General features: G+C 42.9%; 1 protein-coding gene across 1 annotated transcript in view; it reads left to right on the top strand.

Moving 5' to 3' along the window:
* The window catches only part of LOC141114015 (uncharacterized), a 49770-nt gene that overhangs the window by 13673 nt on the left and 14808 nt on the right, over window positions 1–21289 (top strand). The window contains exons 5-11 of the mRNA XM_073607437.1: window positions 2299–2457; window positions 5037–5218; window positions 5672–5792; window positions 6366–6528; window positions 9030–9254; window positions 9928–10034; window positions 12624–12787. Of these exons, the coding sequence (XP_073463538.1) occupies window positions 2299–2457; window positions 5037–5218; window positions 5672–5792; window positions 6366–6528; window positions 9030–9254; window positions 9928–10034; window positions 12624–12787 (1121 nt within the window). The remainder of the gene's footprint in view (window positions 1–2298; window positions 2458–5036; window positions 5219–5671; window positions 5793–6365; window positions 6529–9029; window positions 9255–9927; window positions 10035–12623; window positions 12788–21289) is intronic.

A 21289-nucleotide genomic window follows, 5' to 3' on the forward strand; every position in this document is an offset into this window, starting at 1 on the left:
TATAAGTTAATATGGGGTGTGTGGGGGATGAGCTGATGGAGGAAAAAAAGTACAATTGTTAGATGGAGGTGGGATAGGCTTCTCTGAAGAAAAGAGTTTTAAGGGATCACCTAAAAGTGGACAGAGTAGGAGACAGTTGGGCAGATTGGGGTAGGGAGTTCCAGAGGACGGGAGAAGCTCGGGAGAAGTCCTGGAGGCAAGCAGGGGAGGAGGTGACCCAGCTTGTCTTGACTACTCTCTGAACCCCACCTGCACTGACCTCAGCTTGTCCCATGACCTCCACTTCTGTCTGATCCATTGGCTCCTGCTTCACTGTTCAGTTCCAGACCCGGCTTGTGATCTGACCACGCTCCTGTCTGTGCCCTGTAACAGATCCATCCTGGCTGTGTATGACCTGGACTACCTGACTCTGCTACTCTGCTTGCTGTCACCGGTACCTGCCTAGCACCCTTCTGTTCTGGCTGACCTACAGTCTGCTACCAGCAACTGTCTCAGCTGCCCGCTTTCCACAGTACCAGCCTGCCTCAGTCTGCTGCCTACTAGCTTGCCTGTTTATTGGAGCCTTCTAACGACTTCACCTGCCCAGCGTTGACAGCTGCCCTTCTGCTAGCAAGACTTACAGGTACTCGTACCACTCTGTACTCCTGTGCCTCCTGTTTACATTACCAGGGGCCCCGACACAGAGGTGTAAGAGAGGCCTTCCTCTTCTCTATCTACACCACCTCCCTTGGTCACTTGAAAACCTCCCACAGCTTCCTCTACACCAATGATACACAAATCTTTCTCTCTACTCCTCACTCCTTCTGCCTACTCTCGCATTACTGACATATCGGTATGGATGTCGCACCACTTCTTTAGACGAAATCTCCCTTAAACCGAGCTGATAATATTCCCCCCTGCCTGTGCCCCCCTCCATGACTTTTTCATCAAGGTCAATAATGCAACCATCACTCCCTCCCTTCATGCCAGGGTACTAGGTGTAATCCTAGACTCTGACCTGTCCTTTTAGCCCAAAATCCAATTGTTGTCAAAAGCTTGTAGACTTCACCTCTGTAACATCTCTAAAATTCGCCCCTTTTTAACTAATGAAACCACCAAGCTTCTTATTCACTCCCTTGTTATCTCTCGCCTTGACTACTGCAACTCCCTTCTCATAGGCCTACCTCTCCATAGGCTATTCCCTCTTCAGTCTATCATGGGTGCTGCTGCCAAATTTATCTACCTTACCAACGCTCAGTGTCTGCCACCCCTCTCCGCCAATCCCTACACTGGCTTCTGATCGCCCAGCGAATTAATTTCAAAATACTAACAAAACATACAAAGGCCATTCACAACTCTTATGAGCAAGGCCCTCTTAACCCTCTTGTATTTTATTGTATTGTAACTGGACTGTCTCCCTTTTATATTGTAAAGCGCTTCGTAAACTGTTGGTGCTATATAAATCTTGTATAATAATAATATCAGGCTCTGTTACCAGGTATGTGATATGCTTTGTGGGCATTGGATTCCAACTCCACCTCCCTTCTGTCCGCTGGGTCTCGGAGAGTCCAGAAAAGTCCACCGTGGGAGAGGGTAGCAGGAGATGCGGTGTTGAATTTATGAAGCCAGGTTTCAGTAACAGCAAGTAGATTATAGGAGTTAGTGATAAAGAGGTCATGGACAGAGGTGAGTTTGTTGCAGACCGAGTGGGCTAGCTAAAGAGTGCCGGAGAAGGGGAGGCTGGTTTTGCGAAGAAGAGGAATGGAAACTAAATTGTGTGGATTGCGGCTGCTGCCAGAGGGTGTGGGGTGATGGGTACATCGGGTACAGTTAAATGATGGAAGCCCATATCTCTCCAGAGGTCAGGAGAAGCAGAGGGGTGAGGTAGGTAATATGGGATTGCGGTTTATATGAAGGGACATGTCTCAGCATCCTGGGGGTTTTATTAACATGTGGGTTAAGAATTAGGAGGCGTTGATGAGTGTACTAATAAGGAGAGGACAGAAGTGAGGGTGATATATACAGGCTGTGGGGTGGGGAAGAGGGGTGAAGGAAAGAGTGCAAGGAGAGAGGACACAACCATGAGGAGAGGTAGAGAGCGCATGCTACAGAGGGGAAGGAAAGCTAAATGGGGAAACAAGGTCATCTGGAGTGTGTTGGGTGTTTTGAAAATTAGTTTGCTGTAGATTTGCGCTTTGTGAAATGATCAGAGGAGATGGTCAGAGTCTACAGACAAATTACAGGAGAAGGTCAGAGACTGTAAAAGTTTTCTGAGACACATTCTCATTCCACTATCCTGTTCTCCATCTTATCCCACAGACTTTTTTAAAAGCAACAACTTCATGAGTGGAATTGAGATTCACAAGATGCTAAGTCACAGGAATGTCGCCAAACTGTACGCCCTGTGCACCACACAGGATCCCGTCTATGTTGTCACAGAGTTCATGGAGAAAGGAGACCTCCAAACCTTTTTGCGAGGTTAGTAGAACAGTAAAGCCCATAAAAGTATCTTACAAACTGTAAAGTTGCTATTGTTGAGGGATGCCTGTCCATTGACTTTAAGCTCTTTGCAGGATTTTGGGAAAGCCAGTGGGTCAACCACTGAATGAATGCCATGTTTGCAAAGTATGGACCTTCAGAAAACCATAAAAAATACAGACTGAGTTGGAAGGGTCATTTTGAATAACTGTTAAGCACATGATGGCTTGTGTAGGACTGGAGTGACATTATGACGTCACTCCGGTCTAGAGCGGAAGTAAACACTTTTTTTTTTTAAAGCAAAAGATCATATTTTTTTTTTTAATCTTTTGCTTTTACAAGTAAAAGAGATATTTGGAGTCATTTTGACCACAGATCTCTTCTTAAAGAGGACTTGTCATCCTTATTTCTATTACAAGGGATGTTTACATTCTTTGTAATAGGAAAAAAAAGTCATAAAAAAAAATAAGGGACAGTGTAAATATTAAAAAAAAAAATGATAAAAAAATGCCCCCATCACTCCATGCTCGTGTGCAGAAGCGAACGCATATGTAAGTGGCGCACACATATGTAAACGATGTTCGCACCACACACGTGAGTTATCGCCGTGAATGTTAGAGGGAGAGCAATAATTCTAGCTCTAGACCCCCTCTGTAACTCTAAACAGGTAACCTGCTAAAATGTTTAAAGCAACGCTCATGGAGATTTTTAAGAACCATAGTTTGTCGCCATTCCGCGAGCATGTGCAATTTTAAAGCATGACATGTTATGAATCTATTTACTCATAACATCATCTTTCATATTTTACAGTAAAATTAGGGTATATATTGTGTTTTTTATTGTCTTACTCGGGGTAATATCATCTTTCACATTAAATTTAAAAAACGGGCTAACTTTAGTGTTTTTTTTTTTCTTAATTCATTAAAGTGTATTTTTTCAAAAACAATTGCATTTGGAAAAACCGCTGTGCAAATACCGTGTGACATAAAAATTTGCAACGATCGGCATTTTATTCACTAGGGTCTCTGCTAAAAAAAAAAATAATAATATCATGTTTTCGGGTTGTAAGTAATTTTCCAGCAAAAAATATTGATTTAAACTTGTAAACAAAAAGTGTCAGAGAAGGCCTGGTGTTCAAGTGGTAAAAGAAACCCTGATGTAAATTTTAGAAAAATAATACCACCTGTAAATGAGAGATCTTATACTTACCTGCCCTGCCATCCACACCACTGATCTTCACTCTCCTTAAGGCTTCATTCACACTAGCGCGTTTTTTGATGCATTTTGCATAAATGCATGGGAATTTTTTAACATGGGTTCCTATGGAACATGTTCACATCAATGCCTTTTTGTACCTCTGCGTTTTTGGAAAGGGTAAGGGACTTTTTTTCATGCAAAATGCAGTGTTTTGCATGTAATAGAATTCAATGGACCAGCATCAAAAACGCAAGTGCATCGTTTTTGCAGCGTTTTTACAGCGTTTTTGATGCGTTTTTGATGCGTTTTTTTTTGTTTGTTTTTTTTTAGACTGTATACAAAAAAAAAAGCAAAACGCTAAAAGCGGCAAAAACGCAGCAAAAACGCGCTGTAAAAACGCTACAAAAACGCTGCTCAAAAACGTGGCAAGCATCACAAAAAAAACTCCAAAAACGCTCAAAAGCAACATGCATAGATGTGAATCGAGCCTAAGGCTGGATTCACACCTATGCATTTTTAGTGCTTTTTGCATTTTGCAGATTTGCACTACAGTCCATTCACCATGGTTTCCTATGGAACAAGTTCTCTAGATCAAATCTGCAAAATGCAAAAAGCACTAAAAATGCATAGGTGTGAATCCAGCCTAAGGCTCCATTCACACTAGCGCGTTTTTTGATGCATTTTGCATTTTGCAGAAATGCACGGGAATTTTTTAACATGGGTTCCTATGGAACATGTTCACATCAATGCCTTTTTGTTTCTCTGCATTTTTGGAAAGGGTCAGGGACTTTTTTTCATGCAAAATGCAGCGTTTTGCATGTAATAGAATTCAATGGACAAGCATCAAAAACGCAAGTGCACCGTTTTTGCAGCGTTTTTGCAGCGTTTTTGATGCGTTTTTGCTGTTTTTTTTTTTTTTATTTTTTTTAAGACTGTAAAAAAAACTGTAATAAAAAAAAAAAAAAAAAAACGCAAAACGCAAATCGCGGCAAAAACGCGGCAAAAACGCTGCAAAAAAGCTGCTCAAAAACGTGGCAAGCATGAAAAAAAAACCTCCAAAAACGCTCAAAAGCAACATGCATAGGTGTGAATCCAGCCTAAGGCTGGATTCACACCTATGCATTTTTAGTGCTTTTTGCATTTTGCAGATTTGCACTACAGAACGTGTTCCATAGAAAAGCATGTTAAATGGACTGTAGTGCAAATCTGCAAAATGCAAAAAGCACTAAAACTGCATAGGTGTGAATCAGGCCTAAGGGTCATGTTACTGGTCTGGGGTTGTAAGGGGAAACTCTTTTTTTTTTTTTTTTACATTTGTTTTTGATGATTAAAGAAAAGCAATGTTCTCTATACCCATATTGCTTCCTCTCATTTCTCTACAGGTGAAGAAGGACTTCATTTAGAGGAAGCAGAGTTTATGTACATAGAGCAGCAAGTGGCAGACGCAATGGCCTATCTGGAAGTGAAACGTGTGCGTCATCTTGACTTAGCTGGTCGCAATATCCTGGTTGGCAACAACCTTCTTTGCAAAATCGCCCAGTTTGGATTTTCCGTCCAGAAAAAGGTTTGACTCAGGCAGAGATCCATAAAAAAAGAAAAAGAAAAGAATAAGCCTCAAATGCTAAAGGGATTCTTTCTTTTGGAGGGAGGTCCCACCCCCCATATACTATTAGCCAATCTCTTTGTGTCTCAGATATATGCAGGAGGGAGGTCCCACCCCCCATATACTATTGTCCAATCTCTCTGTGACTCAGACTTCTACAGGAGGGAGTTCTTGTTTCCCATATACTATTGGCCAATCTCTCTGCAACTCACTTCTCTCTGGTGTTCCTGCATGTTACTACCAGAGTGTTATGAAAATGATGACATGGGGCTTTTTAAGTACTCATTTAGACAAGATCTTTTACCTCCATATACTGAGCAATCCATATTTTTATATTTTGTCTGTACACCCCTTTGAGACTGGACCAAAAAAGGAAACCTGATTTACCCAATAAAATGTTTCTTTACCCCTCAGGGAATAAGATGGATGCCTCCAGAAGTCTTGGAGTATTCTGAATTTTCTGATAAAACCGATGTGTGGTCTTTTGGAATTGTCCTGTACGAGATTTTCACACTGGGGCAGCATCCGTATAAAGGTAATATACTTCTCCTGGCTCAGAGGCTTCTATCTATCAGCAGAGTCCCCAACTATGATGATTGCATCTTCCCAAAATCGCCCCTGGGGTAAGCTACTCTTCCTTCAGACCCTGACAAAAGTTAAAACATCAAATAAGGCAAAGAGGAAACAATGTCATAGGAATAGCAGAAATATTTTTTTTTTTTTAATGAAGCTATTTATTTGGATTTTCTTACAGTAGATTCAGTTAACATTTTATCTTTATTGTATGTTTACATCTTTGTAAACAGAGTGGGCAGAGGTATGACCCATCAGTATGCAGCTTCTCCTTCCTTTTTGGGGACTCTCTTTGCGGGATCTCTGCATTGCTGTTGCTGAGATCCCAGGTCTGGACACCTGCTGTTCCCAATATGAGGGGATCTTGTCATCCCCAGTGAATTATATTTTTTCGTTAACATTATGGAGAATGTAACAGGAGCAGATGGGACACACAAAGCTGGAATTATGGCAGGGAAAGCAAGCTCACTATTGAAGAATACAAAAAGTTAGGGGCTGACTGTTTTAACAGTATTCCTCTCTTGTACTTTTGCAGGTCTACCTTCTAAGGAGCTGGTAACAAAGCTTGTAAAGGGGTACAGGCTTCCAATGCCACCGCTATGCACCAATGACATCTACAGATTAATGCTGGAATGTTGGAACGAGGACGCTGATAAACGACCCTCATTTCAAGAGATTGTGGAAAGCAAAATATTTGAGTAACGTTCATTATAGCCAGTCTTCAAATTAGTTAATAAGAATCTGCTTAATTTGCTATTTCTTGCCATTGAGGGGAGTTGAAATCCTGAACAGAACCCCCTACAAGCTCTCTCCTTCTCCAGCATTTTGCTTATGGTTATTCGGTGTTGCCATTCAAGTGAGGAAAAAGCATCAGTAATAGGGATGGACCGAACACCCCCCTGTTCGGTTTGCACCAGAACTCCTGATCAGAGAAACAGTTCTGACCCGAACGATGAACCCTATGGGACCCAAACTTGAAAAATCAAATGTTCCCATTTTGAAGGATTATATGCAAGTTTTTGGCCAAAAAAAGGGTATGTGGGATCCGAGTACTGCCATAGGGGACATGTATCAATGACATTTTTTTTTAAAGATGTTTTTTTATAGGAGCAGTGATTTTAAAGATGCTTAAACTGCAACAATAAAAATGAAAAATTCCTTTAAATATAGTGCCTGGGGGGTCCCTTTAGTCTGCCTGTAAAGTGGCGCATCTGTAGCATGTAAAGAACATGCTGCAGCAAAAAGCGACACTTCAAAAGAAAAAAAATAAATAAATGAAATGACATTTAAATTGCCAGAAATACAATACCATTGCTGAAAATAGAAAAAAGGAGTGGCGCCCCCCCCCCCCCCCCCAGTCCATACCCTTTGGGTCTGGAATGAATTTTAAGGGGAGCCACATGCCACATTAAAAAAATAAAAAAAAACAGTGTAGGGTCCCCCCAAAATCCATACCAGACCCTTATCTGAGCATGCTGCCTGGCAGCGCCCCCCCTTCCTGAACCATAACAACATGCCCTAAACATGGGGGGTGATTGCTTTGGGGCAGGAGGCCTCTGCCCACCCCACTCCAAAGCACCTTATCCCCATGTTGATGGGGACAAGGGCCTCATCCCCACAACCCTGGGCTGTGGTTGTGGGAGCATGCGGGCAGGGGGCTTATCGGAATCTGGAAGCCCACTTTATGAGTAGGGGGTACCCCTACCCATTACCAAAAAAGTGTCAAAAATTCATAAAAATACAGAGACAGTTTTTGACAATTCCTTTATCAAAAAAAAAAAAAAGTGTCCCCCCCGATGTAAATCTATTGTCAATCACGACGCCACCGACACGAATAAGAAAAAAAGGTAAGGCAAACCGACGAATGCCCGGCTTGCCTTTTGACAGTTCTTATATAGGTAAGGGCGGGGCCACCTGCAGACTGCCCCCTTGTGACATCACCGACCCAACATGCACCAGTTGGTGATGTCACAAGGGGGGCGGTGCCATCAGGTGACGTCGCCAGGCTTCATGCTTGGATAAGGGTCTGGTATGGATTTTGTGGGGCCCCAAGCTATTTTTTAAAAAAATGGGCGTGGTGTTCCCCCTTAAAATTCGAGCCAGACCCCAAGGGCCTGGTATGGATTGGGGGGGCACTCCTTTTATTTTTTAACTTTTTTTATCCCGCAATGTTTTTTTTTTATTATTCAGCTGTCAAGGGGCGAAGCCCCTTGACAGCTGATGACTCAACTGTTAAGGACATCACGGCCGGCTTCCTGGACCGCTCCTTAACAACCAGCTATTCACTGCACCCTGATTGGGCAAAACTTTGCCCAATCAGGGCTTACAATGCACTGTGCAGTGTGCAGTGCATTGCAAGGTGTTCGGCGGGGGCCGAATGGCCTGCAAATTCAGGTGTTCTCTGAACGGGCAAACAGGCGATGTTTGGGCCGCACTTTTGCTCGACCCGAACTGTTTGTCCAACTCTATTTAATATCATGCAATGGATGGTCTGGGTACAGACACAGTAAATAAGCACTTATTTGGCTAAAAGGTATCAGTTGGGGTGTCCTGGGATCATTGATCTACTTTTTGGCAATCCTCTATATGATCAGTTTTGTTTGTACAATATTTTCTTCATCAAACCTCTAATGCCCTGTACACACGGTCGGATTTTCTGACGGAAAATGTGTGATAGGACCTTGTTGCCAGAAATTCCGATCGTGTGTGCGCTCCATCACACATTTTCCATTGGATTTTCCGACACACAAAGTTTGAGAGCAGGCTATAAAATTTTCAGACAACAAAATCCGTTGTCGGAAATTCCGATCGTGTGTACACAAATCCGAAGCACAAAGTGCCACGCATGCTCAGAATAAATAAAGAGATGAAAGCTATTGGCCACTGCCCCGTTTATAGTCCCGACGTACGTGTTTTACGTCACCGCGTTCAGAATGATCGGATTTTCCGACAACTTTGTGTGACCATGTGTATGCAAGACAAGTTTGAGCCAACATCCGTCGGAAAAAATCCTAGGATTTTGTTGTCGGAATGTCCGAACAAAGTCCGACCGTGTGTACGGGGCATTACAGTGCAAGCTTTCCAAATACTTATTTTGTATTCTTCCTAAAGTCAACTTCTCAAAAAGTTTAATTTGTGATTCTACTGCTTGGTCCACCAGTACAAACAATCTAACTGTTTTGTGGCTCTTTTCATTTAGTGATCACAAAAGGTTTGGTATTTCTGACAAATACATGAGTGTGAAAGACTGGCAAGCCACGGGTAAGGATGAGATCAGTATTAAAGCCAAGGAACGATTTCAAGTCCATTCAATGAAAAAGAATCGCTGGCTGGTGAGCAAGGTGGATGTGACTGGAGGAGATGCTATAAGGGGATATGTGCCTAGTGATTATCTGATCAGAGAGAAGTCAGTGGAGAAGCAGAGGTATGTCCTGCATGTAGATTTGGACCTGGGGGTGGAGGATGATTGAATAAGTAACATTAAAATATTTCATTATAAAACTGGCAAGGCTCTGCAAACTAAGATTTCTGAGAGGTTCTATCACAAAGATCTACTTCAGAAGTTACAGTATGAATGGTTATGATCATCTATTATAAATGGTTATGATCTTCCACCTCTAAAGTTATGCAGGTCCTTCTCAAGTGTTAGGAATTTGCATATCACACCTTATGAAAGTCCACCTCAAACATTAGGAATTTCCGCCTGAAAAATTATAAAGGTTCATCTCAAAAGTTATGCTGGTCCACCTCATGAATTAAGAAGGTCCACCTGAAAAGTTATGAAGGTCCTCCTCAGGAGTAATAAAGGTCCTCCTCAAAAGGTTACAGTGCCAGTTAAACAAAAAAGAATAATAAACCATGACTCCTCTCGCATACTTCCTATTCACCCCTGGCATTACATTTATTGCTTAAAGAAGCCAGAGGCACATGTGATAAAAATCATACTTGTTGAAAGGAAACAACCTCTCATGTTGATAATTTAGAAAAACAGCAAAAGCTGAGCTAGCCGGGTGATTAGTAGTAGAGTATCAGACCCCAGTATGCACATTGTATTTCTTGTTGGTACGCTTTGGTCATTTACTGTTTTCTCCTCCCAGTTGGTTTTCTGATGTAGATGATGCAGAGACGGAGATCCTCCTCCTGCCTGGACCAAACGGTTCTTTTCTTGTCAGGCCAAGCACAGATTTACACTATTGTCTTTCAGGTAAGGATAGATGTTTGCGGCTTTTGAAATATACTAATGATCTGTTAGACCTAGATTGTAATTTTGAATATAATTTATTTGCAACAAACGGATGCTTTCTCTTTTTAGCTGGTCTGACTTTCAGATAAGAGTCAGACCAGTATACTGTATATACTCGAGTATAAGCCAAGATTTTCAGCCCTTTTTTTAAGCTGTAAGTGCCCCCCCTCGGCTTATACTCGAGTTATCGCCGTCTGCCTACATGATCAGCGTGTCATGCAGACAGACGGCAGCCATTCCACTGTTCAAAAGCCACGCCTCCTCCTTGTCTGTGATAGGCAGAACACTCAATTTCCCAGCATTCAGCGTTCAGCCTATCATGGACATCCTCTCATCCTCGTCCGTGGTATGAGGATGCGCGGACGTCCGTGATAGGCTGACCATTGACTGCTGGGAAATTAAGTGTTCTGCCTATCACAGACGAGGAGGAGGCGTGGCTTTTGAACAGTGGAATGGCCGCCGAATGTTATTATCACACGCTGATTGGTGGATGCAGAGCGGCACACGATGCAGATTGCTACAGGGACACATGCACAGGACACAGGTAGGTGACACATGCACAGGACACAGGTAGGTGACACATGCACAGGACACATGCACAGGACACAGGTAGGTGACACATGCACAGGACACATGCACGGGACACAGGTAGGTTACACATGCACAGGACACAGGTAGGTGACACATGCACAGGACACAGGTAGGTGACACATGCACAGGACACATGTAGGTGACACATGCACAGGACACATGCACAGGACACAGGTAGGTGACACATGCACAGGACACATGCACGGGACACAGGTAGGTGACACATGCACAGGACACAGGTAGGTGACACATGCACAGGACACAGGTAGGTGACACATGCACAGGACACATGTAGGTGACACATGCACAGGACACATGCACAGGACACAGGTAGGTTGCACAGGACACAGGGACACATGCACAGGTAGGTTGCACAGGACACAGGCACACATGCACAGGACACAGGGAGGTATGCAGCTGCAGATGGGCATTGTTGACCCTCTTTTTCAACTTACTGCTGCTTTTCTCACCCTCAGCTTAAACTCGGGTCAATACTTTTTTCCCATTTTTTTGTGGTAAATTAGGGGTCTCGGCTTATATTCGGATCGACCTATACTCGAGTATATACAGTACTATTGATTAGTTTCTCCGCTCCTCCTACATTTGTCAGTCAATCAGAGTAGGTTGTCTTTTTTATCTGTGTCCGAAGGGACTGACTCCCCTTGTCTTAGGCTCTGTAGCTAATAACACAAAATTTTATCTAATGTAGCTTACAAGTCCTTAGATATAGTGATTGTAATACTTATTTTAGATTGTTCCCCTGTATTTTCATCTTACGATGCCACCATTAAAACACTGTACTGTATCTTTGGAGAAGCAGCATTGTCAGCATTGAACAAAGAAGTGCATTATTACAAAACACCTTCCCCATTTCTATTCTCCATAAGGGGGGATGTACCTGCCACGTGCACTCATGCTCCACCTCCCCGGCAGGGCGGGCGAGACGGGGCGGTCCCTGGTTCCTCCCGGGGCCACGCCTGTCTGAGGGTCGCTCCTCCGTCGGTCGCCCGCCTCGGCGCCTCTAAGACTGAGAACCGAGCGATCTAATACAACAGATCGCTTGGTTCTCAGAGCTCGCCGAGTAGAGAGTTGCTGACTGTTAGTCAGCAGCTCTCTGCTCTGACCCCCCCCCTCGCTCACCGGAGTGCTGGGCTGTGGAGGGGGTGGGAGCGGCCAGCCCAGGCTCTCAGCTAGAGAGCTAGCTGAGAGGCTGAGCAGGGTGCCAGTCCAGGCATGTGGGCGGATCCCGACTCCATTGCCACAATCTTGCCTGAGCTTGGACCGGCTCTGTGACATCAGCAGACAATGGACTTCAGCCCGCTGTCTGCTGAAAATGGGTCACAGGAGTGCAGAACGAACTACACTCCTGTGATCCACAGGAGAAGTACAGCCAAATGAGCTTTGGCTGTACTTCTCCTTTAAACTATGATACACCAAGTGCTTATTCTTGCACAAGTGGATGAATAATAGTGATGGACATGCACAGTGATAATTAAAGGACTTTTAAATGAATTTTATTTGTTTGTTTTTGTTTTGGATATAAGATTCCTAGTGCTATTAGTAGGTAATTTCCTATTTTTAGAGATACAGTACACAGGAGACAAATAGTCACTTGGTTTATTATAGTTTTATTTAGTTTATTTTATATTTATACTGCACGGCACTGTGGAAAATATTAGCATTTAAAGGAGGATAAGCAGGCACCTCTGCAAATGGAAATAAGCCTACTCTGGTAATTGGTGAGAAATGTGCAGCAGCAGCACCAATGGGTCGAGCACAGGTTGCTTTGTTGATGTGGTGTGTAGAGTGAGGTATAGGTACTTCCTAAACATTTGAATTATGCAAATATAGTCTTTATGGTCAGTAACCAATCTTGCTATGGCCATTCTTAGTTCCCCATAAACCATGAGACTCAGGTACTAGAAGCTCACATCTTACAGCTGTTTCTCCTTTCTCCAGTGCAGAAGAACAAGGTGGTCACCCACTACGCTATTAAAAGAGAAGATACAGGAAGATTTTTCATCTCTAAAAAAAGATCTTTTACCTGTGTGCACGATCTGGTCATTTACTATCAACATCACCTAAAAGACCTTGATTGTCCATCACTCACACCGATTATAAAAGTAAGAGGTATCTAAAAAATCTGCCTGCACATCTGTCACTATAAGGCTGCCTAATACAACCCATTATACTATCTTTTCTGGACATTTGTTGTTTACAAGTAAAAATCAATATTTTTTTTTAATAAAAAATCACTTAGAGCCCCTAAATATTATATATTATTAAAATGGCGGTCCTTGCAATATTTTATGTCACACTGTATTTGCGCAGCAGTCTTTCAAACGCAATTTTTTAATGAATAAAAAAAAAAAAACCCACTAAAGTTAGCCCATTTTTTTGTATAATGTGAAAGATTATGTTACGCCGAGTAAAAAGATACCTAACATGTAATACTTTAAAACTACAAACGCTAATGGAATGGCGACAAACTACGGTACATAAAAACTCCCATAGGCGACATTTTAAAATATTTTACAGGTTACCTGTTTGGTGTTACAGAGGAGGTCTAGTGCTAGAATTATTGCTCTCTCTCTAACAATCGCGGAGATACCTCACATGTGTGGTTTAAACACCATTTACATGTGCTGCGGTCCTCCAAAGGCATAGAGCCAAGTGGGGGCCACCTTGCCCTCACTTGACTTCCTGCCTAGCCATCGGCCGCACTGGATCGCTTCTGGGTTTACCGACAGCTCCGGTAAGCTTGGAAGCAACCGGAAAGTGGCACAGGGTGGGGGGGACCTCTCCCGCCCCTATAAAAGTGATCTTGCGTCGAATTCTTGGAAAGCTGGCTGCCTAACTGGAAAAAAGGTACTGGGGTACTTAGCATCTAGCTGCAGACATAATCCTGGTATTTATCGTCAAAAACATGACATATATTTACAGTTAGGCAAGTGTTTAAATGGTCAGTCCCATTGATTGAGATTTCCTAATTGACAAATTAAAACAAAACAAATTAAAATAAAACCAATCTGTATAAGAAGACTGCTGAAACCTGTCGGTAAAATATTCAACATTCCACACTAGTGGATATGTCGATTGCCCTGTCACCCACAAATCTATGTGGTTCCATTTAATAGCCCACACATCTCTACTGTGAGTTGAGAAACACAAAGGTTGTAAGGAACACCAAAAATTCTAGGTGGACAGAAGCAGAGCGGGGAATTATGGTAGAAAGACTTTGCTCTTGGAGTATCCAGGCCAGTACCTTCATCAGCCAACCAGAGAAAACCTATGTAAGGTCTGGACACAATCAGAAACAAACAGTCAGCGCAAAACCCAATGACTACTATCAGCAGCTGAACACTAAAGGCAAATATATAAACCCTTTTAGACTAAATACACTGAACAGTGCAGCGCTAAAATAATAAACAACTAAAATAATTAATGAATGAAAAGTCCACAAGCTCGTATGTAAAAACACACATGTAGATAGAAAACCAAAGACGTCAGCGGTGATAAAGGGTGCTTCATGCAAAGTCTGAAGTGCTCCTTAGTCCGTGCTTACACCATTTGTTAGCCAAACTGCTCACCTTGCATAATAGACCCCTGAACTAACAGGAAGGTCATAAGGGCATTCACCACCTCTGGTGGTTATGGTAAACTTGTAGATGGAAGCCGGGCACCTCTTAAACTCCACAGATAGAACTTGTATCTCTCCCGTGACAACATAAAGTATAAAGAAAAAATCTAGTGCTCTCTGTATAACTTAAAACAGGTATCATTTATTAAAGACAGGTACTCACATCAATAGCACTTAGTCCAAGTGCTAGGATAAAAAACATATAGTGACTGGTAACAGCAAAGCAGGTAAGGTGGCTGCAGTGACATTCAGGGGAACTCCCGCACGCGTATCGTCCGAAGCACTTCCTCAGCGGTGATGGAGTCCCATGATGCCACTGTGTCTTTTATAAGTAGCCCCTTATCACAATCATCTGTGTAATTAAAAAACGAGCGGTAAGCATCCAATCAGGACGCACCACTCAAAAGTAGGAAGTGTACATCTGGTATGGTTACCATAGTGATCCCTAGAGCACGTCATGCGGTGAGGGACATACATGTTAATCCGACTATGAGATTGGAGAAAAAGCGAGCGATAAGCTTCCAATCGGAGCGCACCGCTCAGACGTGGGAGGTATTTGATAGGCTGTGGCTCCATAGTGGTCACTACGCCATGACGGCGCGACGGCGGGTCACATGGCCGTCCGCGTCAGAGAGCACCTCCCACCTCGGACGAAAATGAACTACATCTAAAGGATGTTTATTCATTGCCATGGTGATCCGGCGTCGCATACACACAGCGGCAGGTCACATGACAGTCTGCGTCACAGCATACCGCCCACCTGGGACGGAGGAAACATGCAGCCTCAAGCGTGTATGGTTGTCACAGCAACCAAAAGGAGGCTGGGCACCCACCACGTCGCTAATGCTAATCGAATGCCATTCCAAGTATATTTAAAACATAACCAGGCATACAGGTAACCAACCTACATTATAGAGGGGTCACCCTGGGAACTAGCCTGGCTTAAAACTCCCTATAGCTAAGAGGTATATTTCAATGTCTGCAAAGTCTGTGGTCACTCATGGTCACCCAAAAGGCCAGCACCATAAATGCATATTAAACCTCAAAGTTAAAAAACCGGAAGGAGACTAAAATATAATAAAATAATAGTCCCCAAAAAACTCTTAGAGGAAGGAGAGGAGGCAGGCGAACTCAAAAGAGTCAAACCACAATAGGGGCCGGTATCTATAACCTAAGTGGCTCTCCCTTAAGTGAGGATGAGATTAAGGTTCTAGATAAGGGCCTCAAATATGCCCCCATTCGCAACCTAAACAAATTCCAGACCTATATAGGTTTACAAAAATTCATCAGAAGTTTGAATATTAAGAAGTACCATCTTTCTAACCCTTTAACACGTACTTTATCAAATAATTCTAAATCATTGGGTACCCATTCGTCTCTTCGTAACAAATCGGTCTTTAATCCCCCTAATCGTGACACTAAGTTTTTAGAAGTTTTCAAAAACATGGTGGCTAGAGATCTCGATACACTTAAGATCCGGAAGGTACAAGACCCAATATATATCAAAAAGGGCATCGAGTCACTCCTAGAACGGAAGGATCTCGTTATAAGCCCAGCGGATAAGGGGGGTGGCCTGGTTGTTCTGAGTAAAACCTATTATAACAACGAAATGGAGAACATGCTTAATGATTATAGCACCTACGTTTTACTCAACAAAGACCCGATGTTTGAATATAAAGAGGAGTTACACTTTCTTGTAGAAAGAGGCAAACATATTGGAGTCCTCAATACTAAAGAAGCTTCGTATTTAGATCCATTTTTTTGCCGTACCCCTATTATTTATTGTTTACCTAAAATACACAAAAACAGTACCAATCCACCTGGCCGCCCTATAGTCAATGGTATAGACTCAGTCTCTTCGAGACTGGGTCAATACATTGACTTTTTTTTGCAACCCTTAGTTATGGGAACCCGTTCCTTCATTAAGGATACTAAACATATCATCCAAACTCTAGAAGCCCTCTCTTTCTCCTCTTCTTGTCTGTTAATAACGGCGGACGTTAGTTCCCTCTATACGATTATCAGTCATGAAGATGCGTTAGCATCAGTTCGATGGGCCTTTGGAACATCGGATCTTACCAGAAGACATAAAAATTATATCTTAGATTGTTTAAAGTTTTGCTTATCCAAAAATTATTTTTGGTACAATAGACGTTTTTTTCTTCAAACCAGGGGTGTTGCGATGGGCGCCCGCTTTGCTCCCAGTGTTGCCAATCTGTTCATGGCACACTGGGAGGAAGAGGTTATCTACAAGAACACACCCTCTGAACTCATATGTTACCAACGTTATATTGATGACATCATTATGGTTTGGGACGGAAATAGATCTAACTTGGATGCTTTTATGCGGAAACTTGATGAGAACAATAGAAATATTGTTCTCTCCTGGAATATAGACAAAGATCATGTCACCTTCTTAGATCTAGATATTTTTTTGAAGGACAATCAGTTGGAGTTAAAAAATCATTTTAAGCCCACGGACCGCAATGCGTACATACCCCTTGGAAGTTGTCACCATCTACAATGGCTGTGTAACATTCCCAAGGGGCAATTTGTACGCATTAGGCGGAACTGTACGCATGAGCATCACTTCCTTGAACAATCTGAGGTCTTATCTGCCCGTTTTGTTCAAAAGGGTTATAACAAAACCGATATTGATAAACATATTGAGACTGTTCGAGCTTTAGAGAGAAAGACATTGGTATCCAATGGCCCTAGGGTCAAACAAGATGGTACAGGTAATATTAGAATTATCTTGGACTACAATGTTCAATATAAAAAATTTGAAAAAATAGTCCGTAAATATTGGCCCATTCTCAAACAGGACAAAACTTTGGGCCCTGTACTCCCAGAACACCCCAAGTTTGTTTATAAGAGGGCACCGTCCTTAAGAGACAAATTGGCCCCGGGGGTAATTGACCCACCACTCTCATTTGAAAACAGGATTTCGAACATTATGACAGGCTTCTATGCCTGTGGGCGTTGCCCACCATGTAAACAAACCAAGGGCAATATTAAAAAAACGCAAAGAGTTTATAGCTACAGCCACGAATAAGGTTTACCAAATTAGGGATTTTATTACGTGTTCGACAACAGGAGTGGTGTACATTATGGAATGCGAATGTGGCCTACAATATGTGGGGAGAACATCCAGGTCCCTGCATATACGTATTGGTGAACATATCACCAATATTAAGAAAGGCCTGGATTCCCACAATGTCTCCAAACATTTCAAACTCTTTCATAAATGTAGTCCTGTTAAACTAAAGTTCTGGGGAGTTGAAAAAGTAACACCCCATTGGAGGGGCGGCAATTTTATAAGACAATTGAGCCGCCGAGAGTCTTTCTGGGTATATGAAACACATGTGGGAGTACCTACGGGGCTCAATGTCGAGTTTGATTTGAATTGTTTTATTTCTGACCGGTAGTTTTTTTTTTTTTTTTTTTTGATTCAATTGGTGATTGTGTATTTTTTGGGCGATTGTAAAAGGTGGCTGCAGTGACTAATATATTTTGTAATCTTTTAAAAATTTTTTAATGAAGGATGTCTGTGATTGACATCTGTTTAGGTATTTTTATTTTGACTGCTTTGGGGACTATTATTTTATTATATTTTAGTCTCCTTCCGGTTTTTTAACTTTGAGGTTTAATATGCATTTATGGTGCTGGCCTTTTGGGTGACCATGAGTGACCACAGACTTTGCAGACATTGAAATATACCTCTTAGCTATAGGGAGTTTTAAGCCAGGCTAGTTCCCAGGGTGACCCCTCTATAATGTAGGTTGGTTACCTGTATGCCTGGTTATGTTTTAAATATACTTGGAATGGCATTCGATTAGCACTAGCGACGTGGTGGGTGCCCAGCCTCCTTTTGGTTGCTGTGACAACCATACACGCTTGAGGCTGCATGTTTCCTCCGTCCCAGGTGGGCGTTATGCTGTGACGCAGACTGTCATGTGACCTGCCGCTGTGTGTATGTGACGCCGGATCACCATGGCAATGAATAAACATCCTTTAGATGTAGTTCATTTTCGTCCGAGGTGGGAGGTGCTCTCTGACGCGGACGGCCATGTGACCCACCGTCGCGCCGTCATGGCGTAGTGACCACTATGGAGCCACAGCCTATCAAATACCTCCCACGTCTGAGCGGTGCGCTCCGATTGGAAGCTTACCGCTCGCTTTTTCTCCAATCTCATAGTCGGATTAACATGTATGTCCCTCACCGCATGACGTGCTCTAGGGATCACTATGGTAACCATACCAGATGTACACTTCCTACTTTTGAGTGGTGCGTCCTGATTGGATGCTTACCGCTCGTTTTTTAATTACACAGATGATTGTGATAAGGGGCTACTTATAAAAGACACAGTGGCATCATGGGACTCCATCACCGCTGAGGAAGTCCTTCGGACGATATGCGTGCGGGAGTTCCCCTGAATGTCACTGCAGCCACCTTATCTGCTTTGCTGTTACCAGTCACTATATGTTTTTTATCCTAGCACTTGGACTAAGTGCTATTGATGTGAGTACCTGTCTTTAATAAATGATACCTGTTTTAAGTTATACAGAGAGCACTAGATTTTTTCTTTATACTTTATGTTGTCACGGGAGAGATACAAGTTCTATCTGTGGAGTTTAAGAGGTGCCCGGCTTCCATCTACAAGTTTACCATAACCACCAGAGGTGGTGAATGCCCTTATGACCTTCCTGTTAGTTCAGGGGTCTATTATGCAAGGTGAGCAGTTTGGCTAACAAATGGTGTAAGCACGGACTAAGGAGCACTTCAGACTTTGCATGAAGCACCCTTTATCACCGCTGACGTCTTTGGTTTTCTATCTACATGTGTGTTTTTACATACGAGCTTGTGGACTTTTCATTCATTGATTATTTTAGTTGTTTATTATTTTAGCGCTGCACTGTTCAAGGTCTGGACACAGGCACTTCTGTCACGATATAGCCTGCCGTTTCCTGCCTGAGAAATGTTTACCTCCTTGCTGCAGTGCTTCTGCTATACCTGTGATTTTATTCACATGTGCTGGCTTCTGTGTTCACCTATGGGCTTAGCCAGCTCCACTGTAGATTTATATCCCTTTCCATTTTCTCACTTCTTGGCCTGCTTCCCAGACTGCTTCCCTACATAAGACATGCTCTATGCAGCCCACGGTGCCTGAGCAACTTCCTAGTTTTTCTGAGTGCCTGGTTTTCCTTGCATTACTTGTATTCTGTGTCTGACTTTCTGTGTACCGACCAGGGGTTCTTCTGCCTTTTTTTGCTTGCTTGCCACTTGCCCTGACCACAGCTTGTTTTCCGGATCCTCTTCTGTCTCCTGCCATCTATAATCTGCATATGCAGGTGGTCTCACCATCGTCAGCTGGGTGTACCTAGCGGTGAGACCTGGTTCCAGCTTGCCCAGTCATCCCCACCATCAGGGGCCTTGGTGAAGAAGCAGCCTGGAGCTTTGATTCCGCACCTTGGGGAACTCCAAATTGCCTTTCCACAATGGCTCACTACCACAGAAACCTGACAGTTTGCTCAGGCCATGAGCTCTTCAGAGACACTGCAGCCTTTACATGAACAACCCACCTCTGCAACTATGCTGGCATCAGAAGAACCCATGCAATTAGGGCAAGCACGCCTCATGCCACAAGAGTGATCTCATCGCCTGAAACCTGGCCTTTACTGCGGGGTCAACAGTCACATATTACGTTCTGCCCTGTTCTCTGAGGAAAACTCTCGGATCTAGGTCGCTGAGAGGTAGGTGATCTCTACCTGAACTTGAATTCCACCACCTTCCCTCGATTTGTCATACCTGTCTCCATTCATTGGGCCCTAAACTCATACCAATATGTAGACTCTTGGGCAATCAAAAATTTAATTGAGCAGTCCCTGGATGCTGAATTGGGCATTCCTCTCTTTCCCTTGGCAATACCCCTCTCGTTATCTGCAGTCGATGGCTCTACCTTGGCCTTAGAACCCCTGCAATTCCGAACCACCTCTGTAGTTATGCATGTCAGTGTTCTACATCACAAGGAGATCTCCTTCCTGAGTCTTCCAGTCCCATCACTCTGGGTCTTCATGACTGTAAAAACATTCGCCCTATCTAGATTGGAACTCTGATTGGGTGTGGTCACAATGCCATCTGACATGTCTTTCAAGGGCGCTGCCTCGTCTTTCCCGTGGCTGAGATCACCACCTCTCCAATGCCGCTCAACATTTCCGGGCCTTTTAAGTTGTTTTTTGTAAAAAAGCTGCTGACCGCCTGTCTCCTGCTGGTTCCTACAATTGCGCCATTAATCTTCAACTTGGGACTACTCCGTCTTGGGGTCAAGTCCAACTTCTCTTCATTCTTGAGACTCAAGCCATGTCTGAGTACATCCAGGAAAATCTACAAAAAGATTAATCCGAAAGTTCAATTTACCCACTGGGATTGGCTTCTTCTTTGTGCATAAAAACAATGGTACCCTCCAATCCTGCATGGATTATAGAGGCCTCAATATCATCACCATTAAGAATTGGTATGTGCTACTCTTGATTTGTGAACTTCTTGATCGGTTTCGGGATGCTTGAATCATCACAAAGCTATATGAAAAGCTGCTTAATAAAGAAATAAATAACGTACCTTCGTCCTAAAACTGAATAGAGAAATCGGAAATTTTGGAGGCAATGTGGACTTTCATGGTACAGTATGGACTTACACAATCGGGATACAAAAATATAAATTTATTATACAAAAACATACATTGTTAAAAACATAGACAAGTAAATACTAAACACCGGATGCTACTTTTTAGGGAGTGCCAATTCTCTGACGCAATCTGGGAAAAGAGCTATCAAACAAATTCCACGATAGTGTACACGGAAACAGTTCTCCTGTTGCAAACTCTACATGTTTCACGGTTACCCGCTTCCTCAGGAGTATACTTGTCAGAGAATGATCTACAAAAGAAAACACAAATAAGCCAACATGTACAGTTTGAAATAAATG

This window comes from Aquarana catesbeiana, linkage group LG12 (genome assembly GCF_042186555.1).
Source record: "Aquarana catesbeiana isolate 2022-GZ linkage group LG12, ASM4218655v1, whole genome shotgun sequence".
Lineage (NCBI taxonomy): Eukaryota > Metazoa > Chordata > Amphibia > Anura > Ranidae > Aquarana > Aquarana catesbeiana.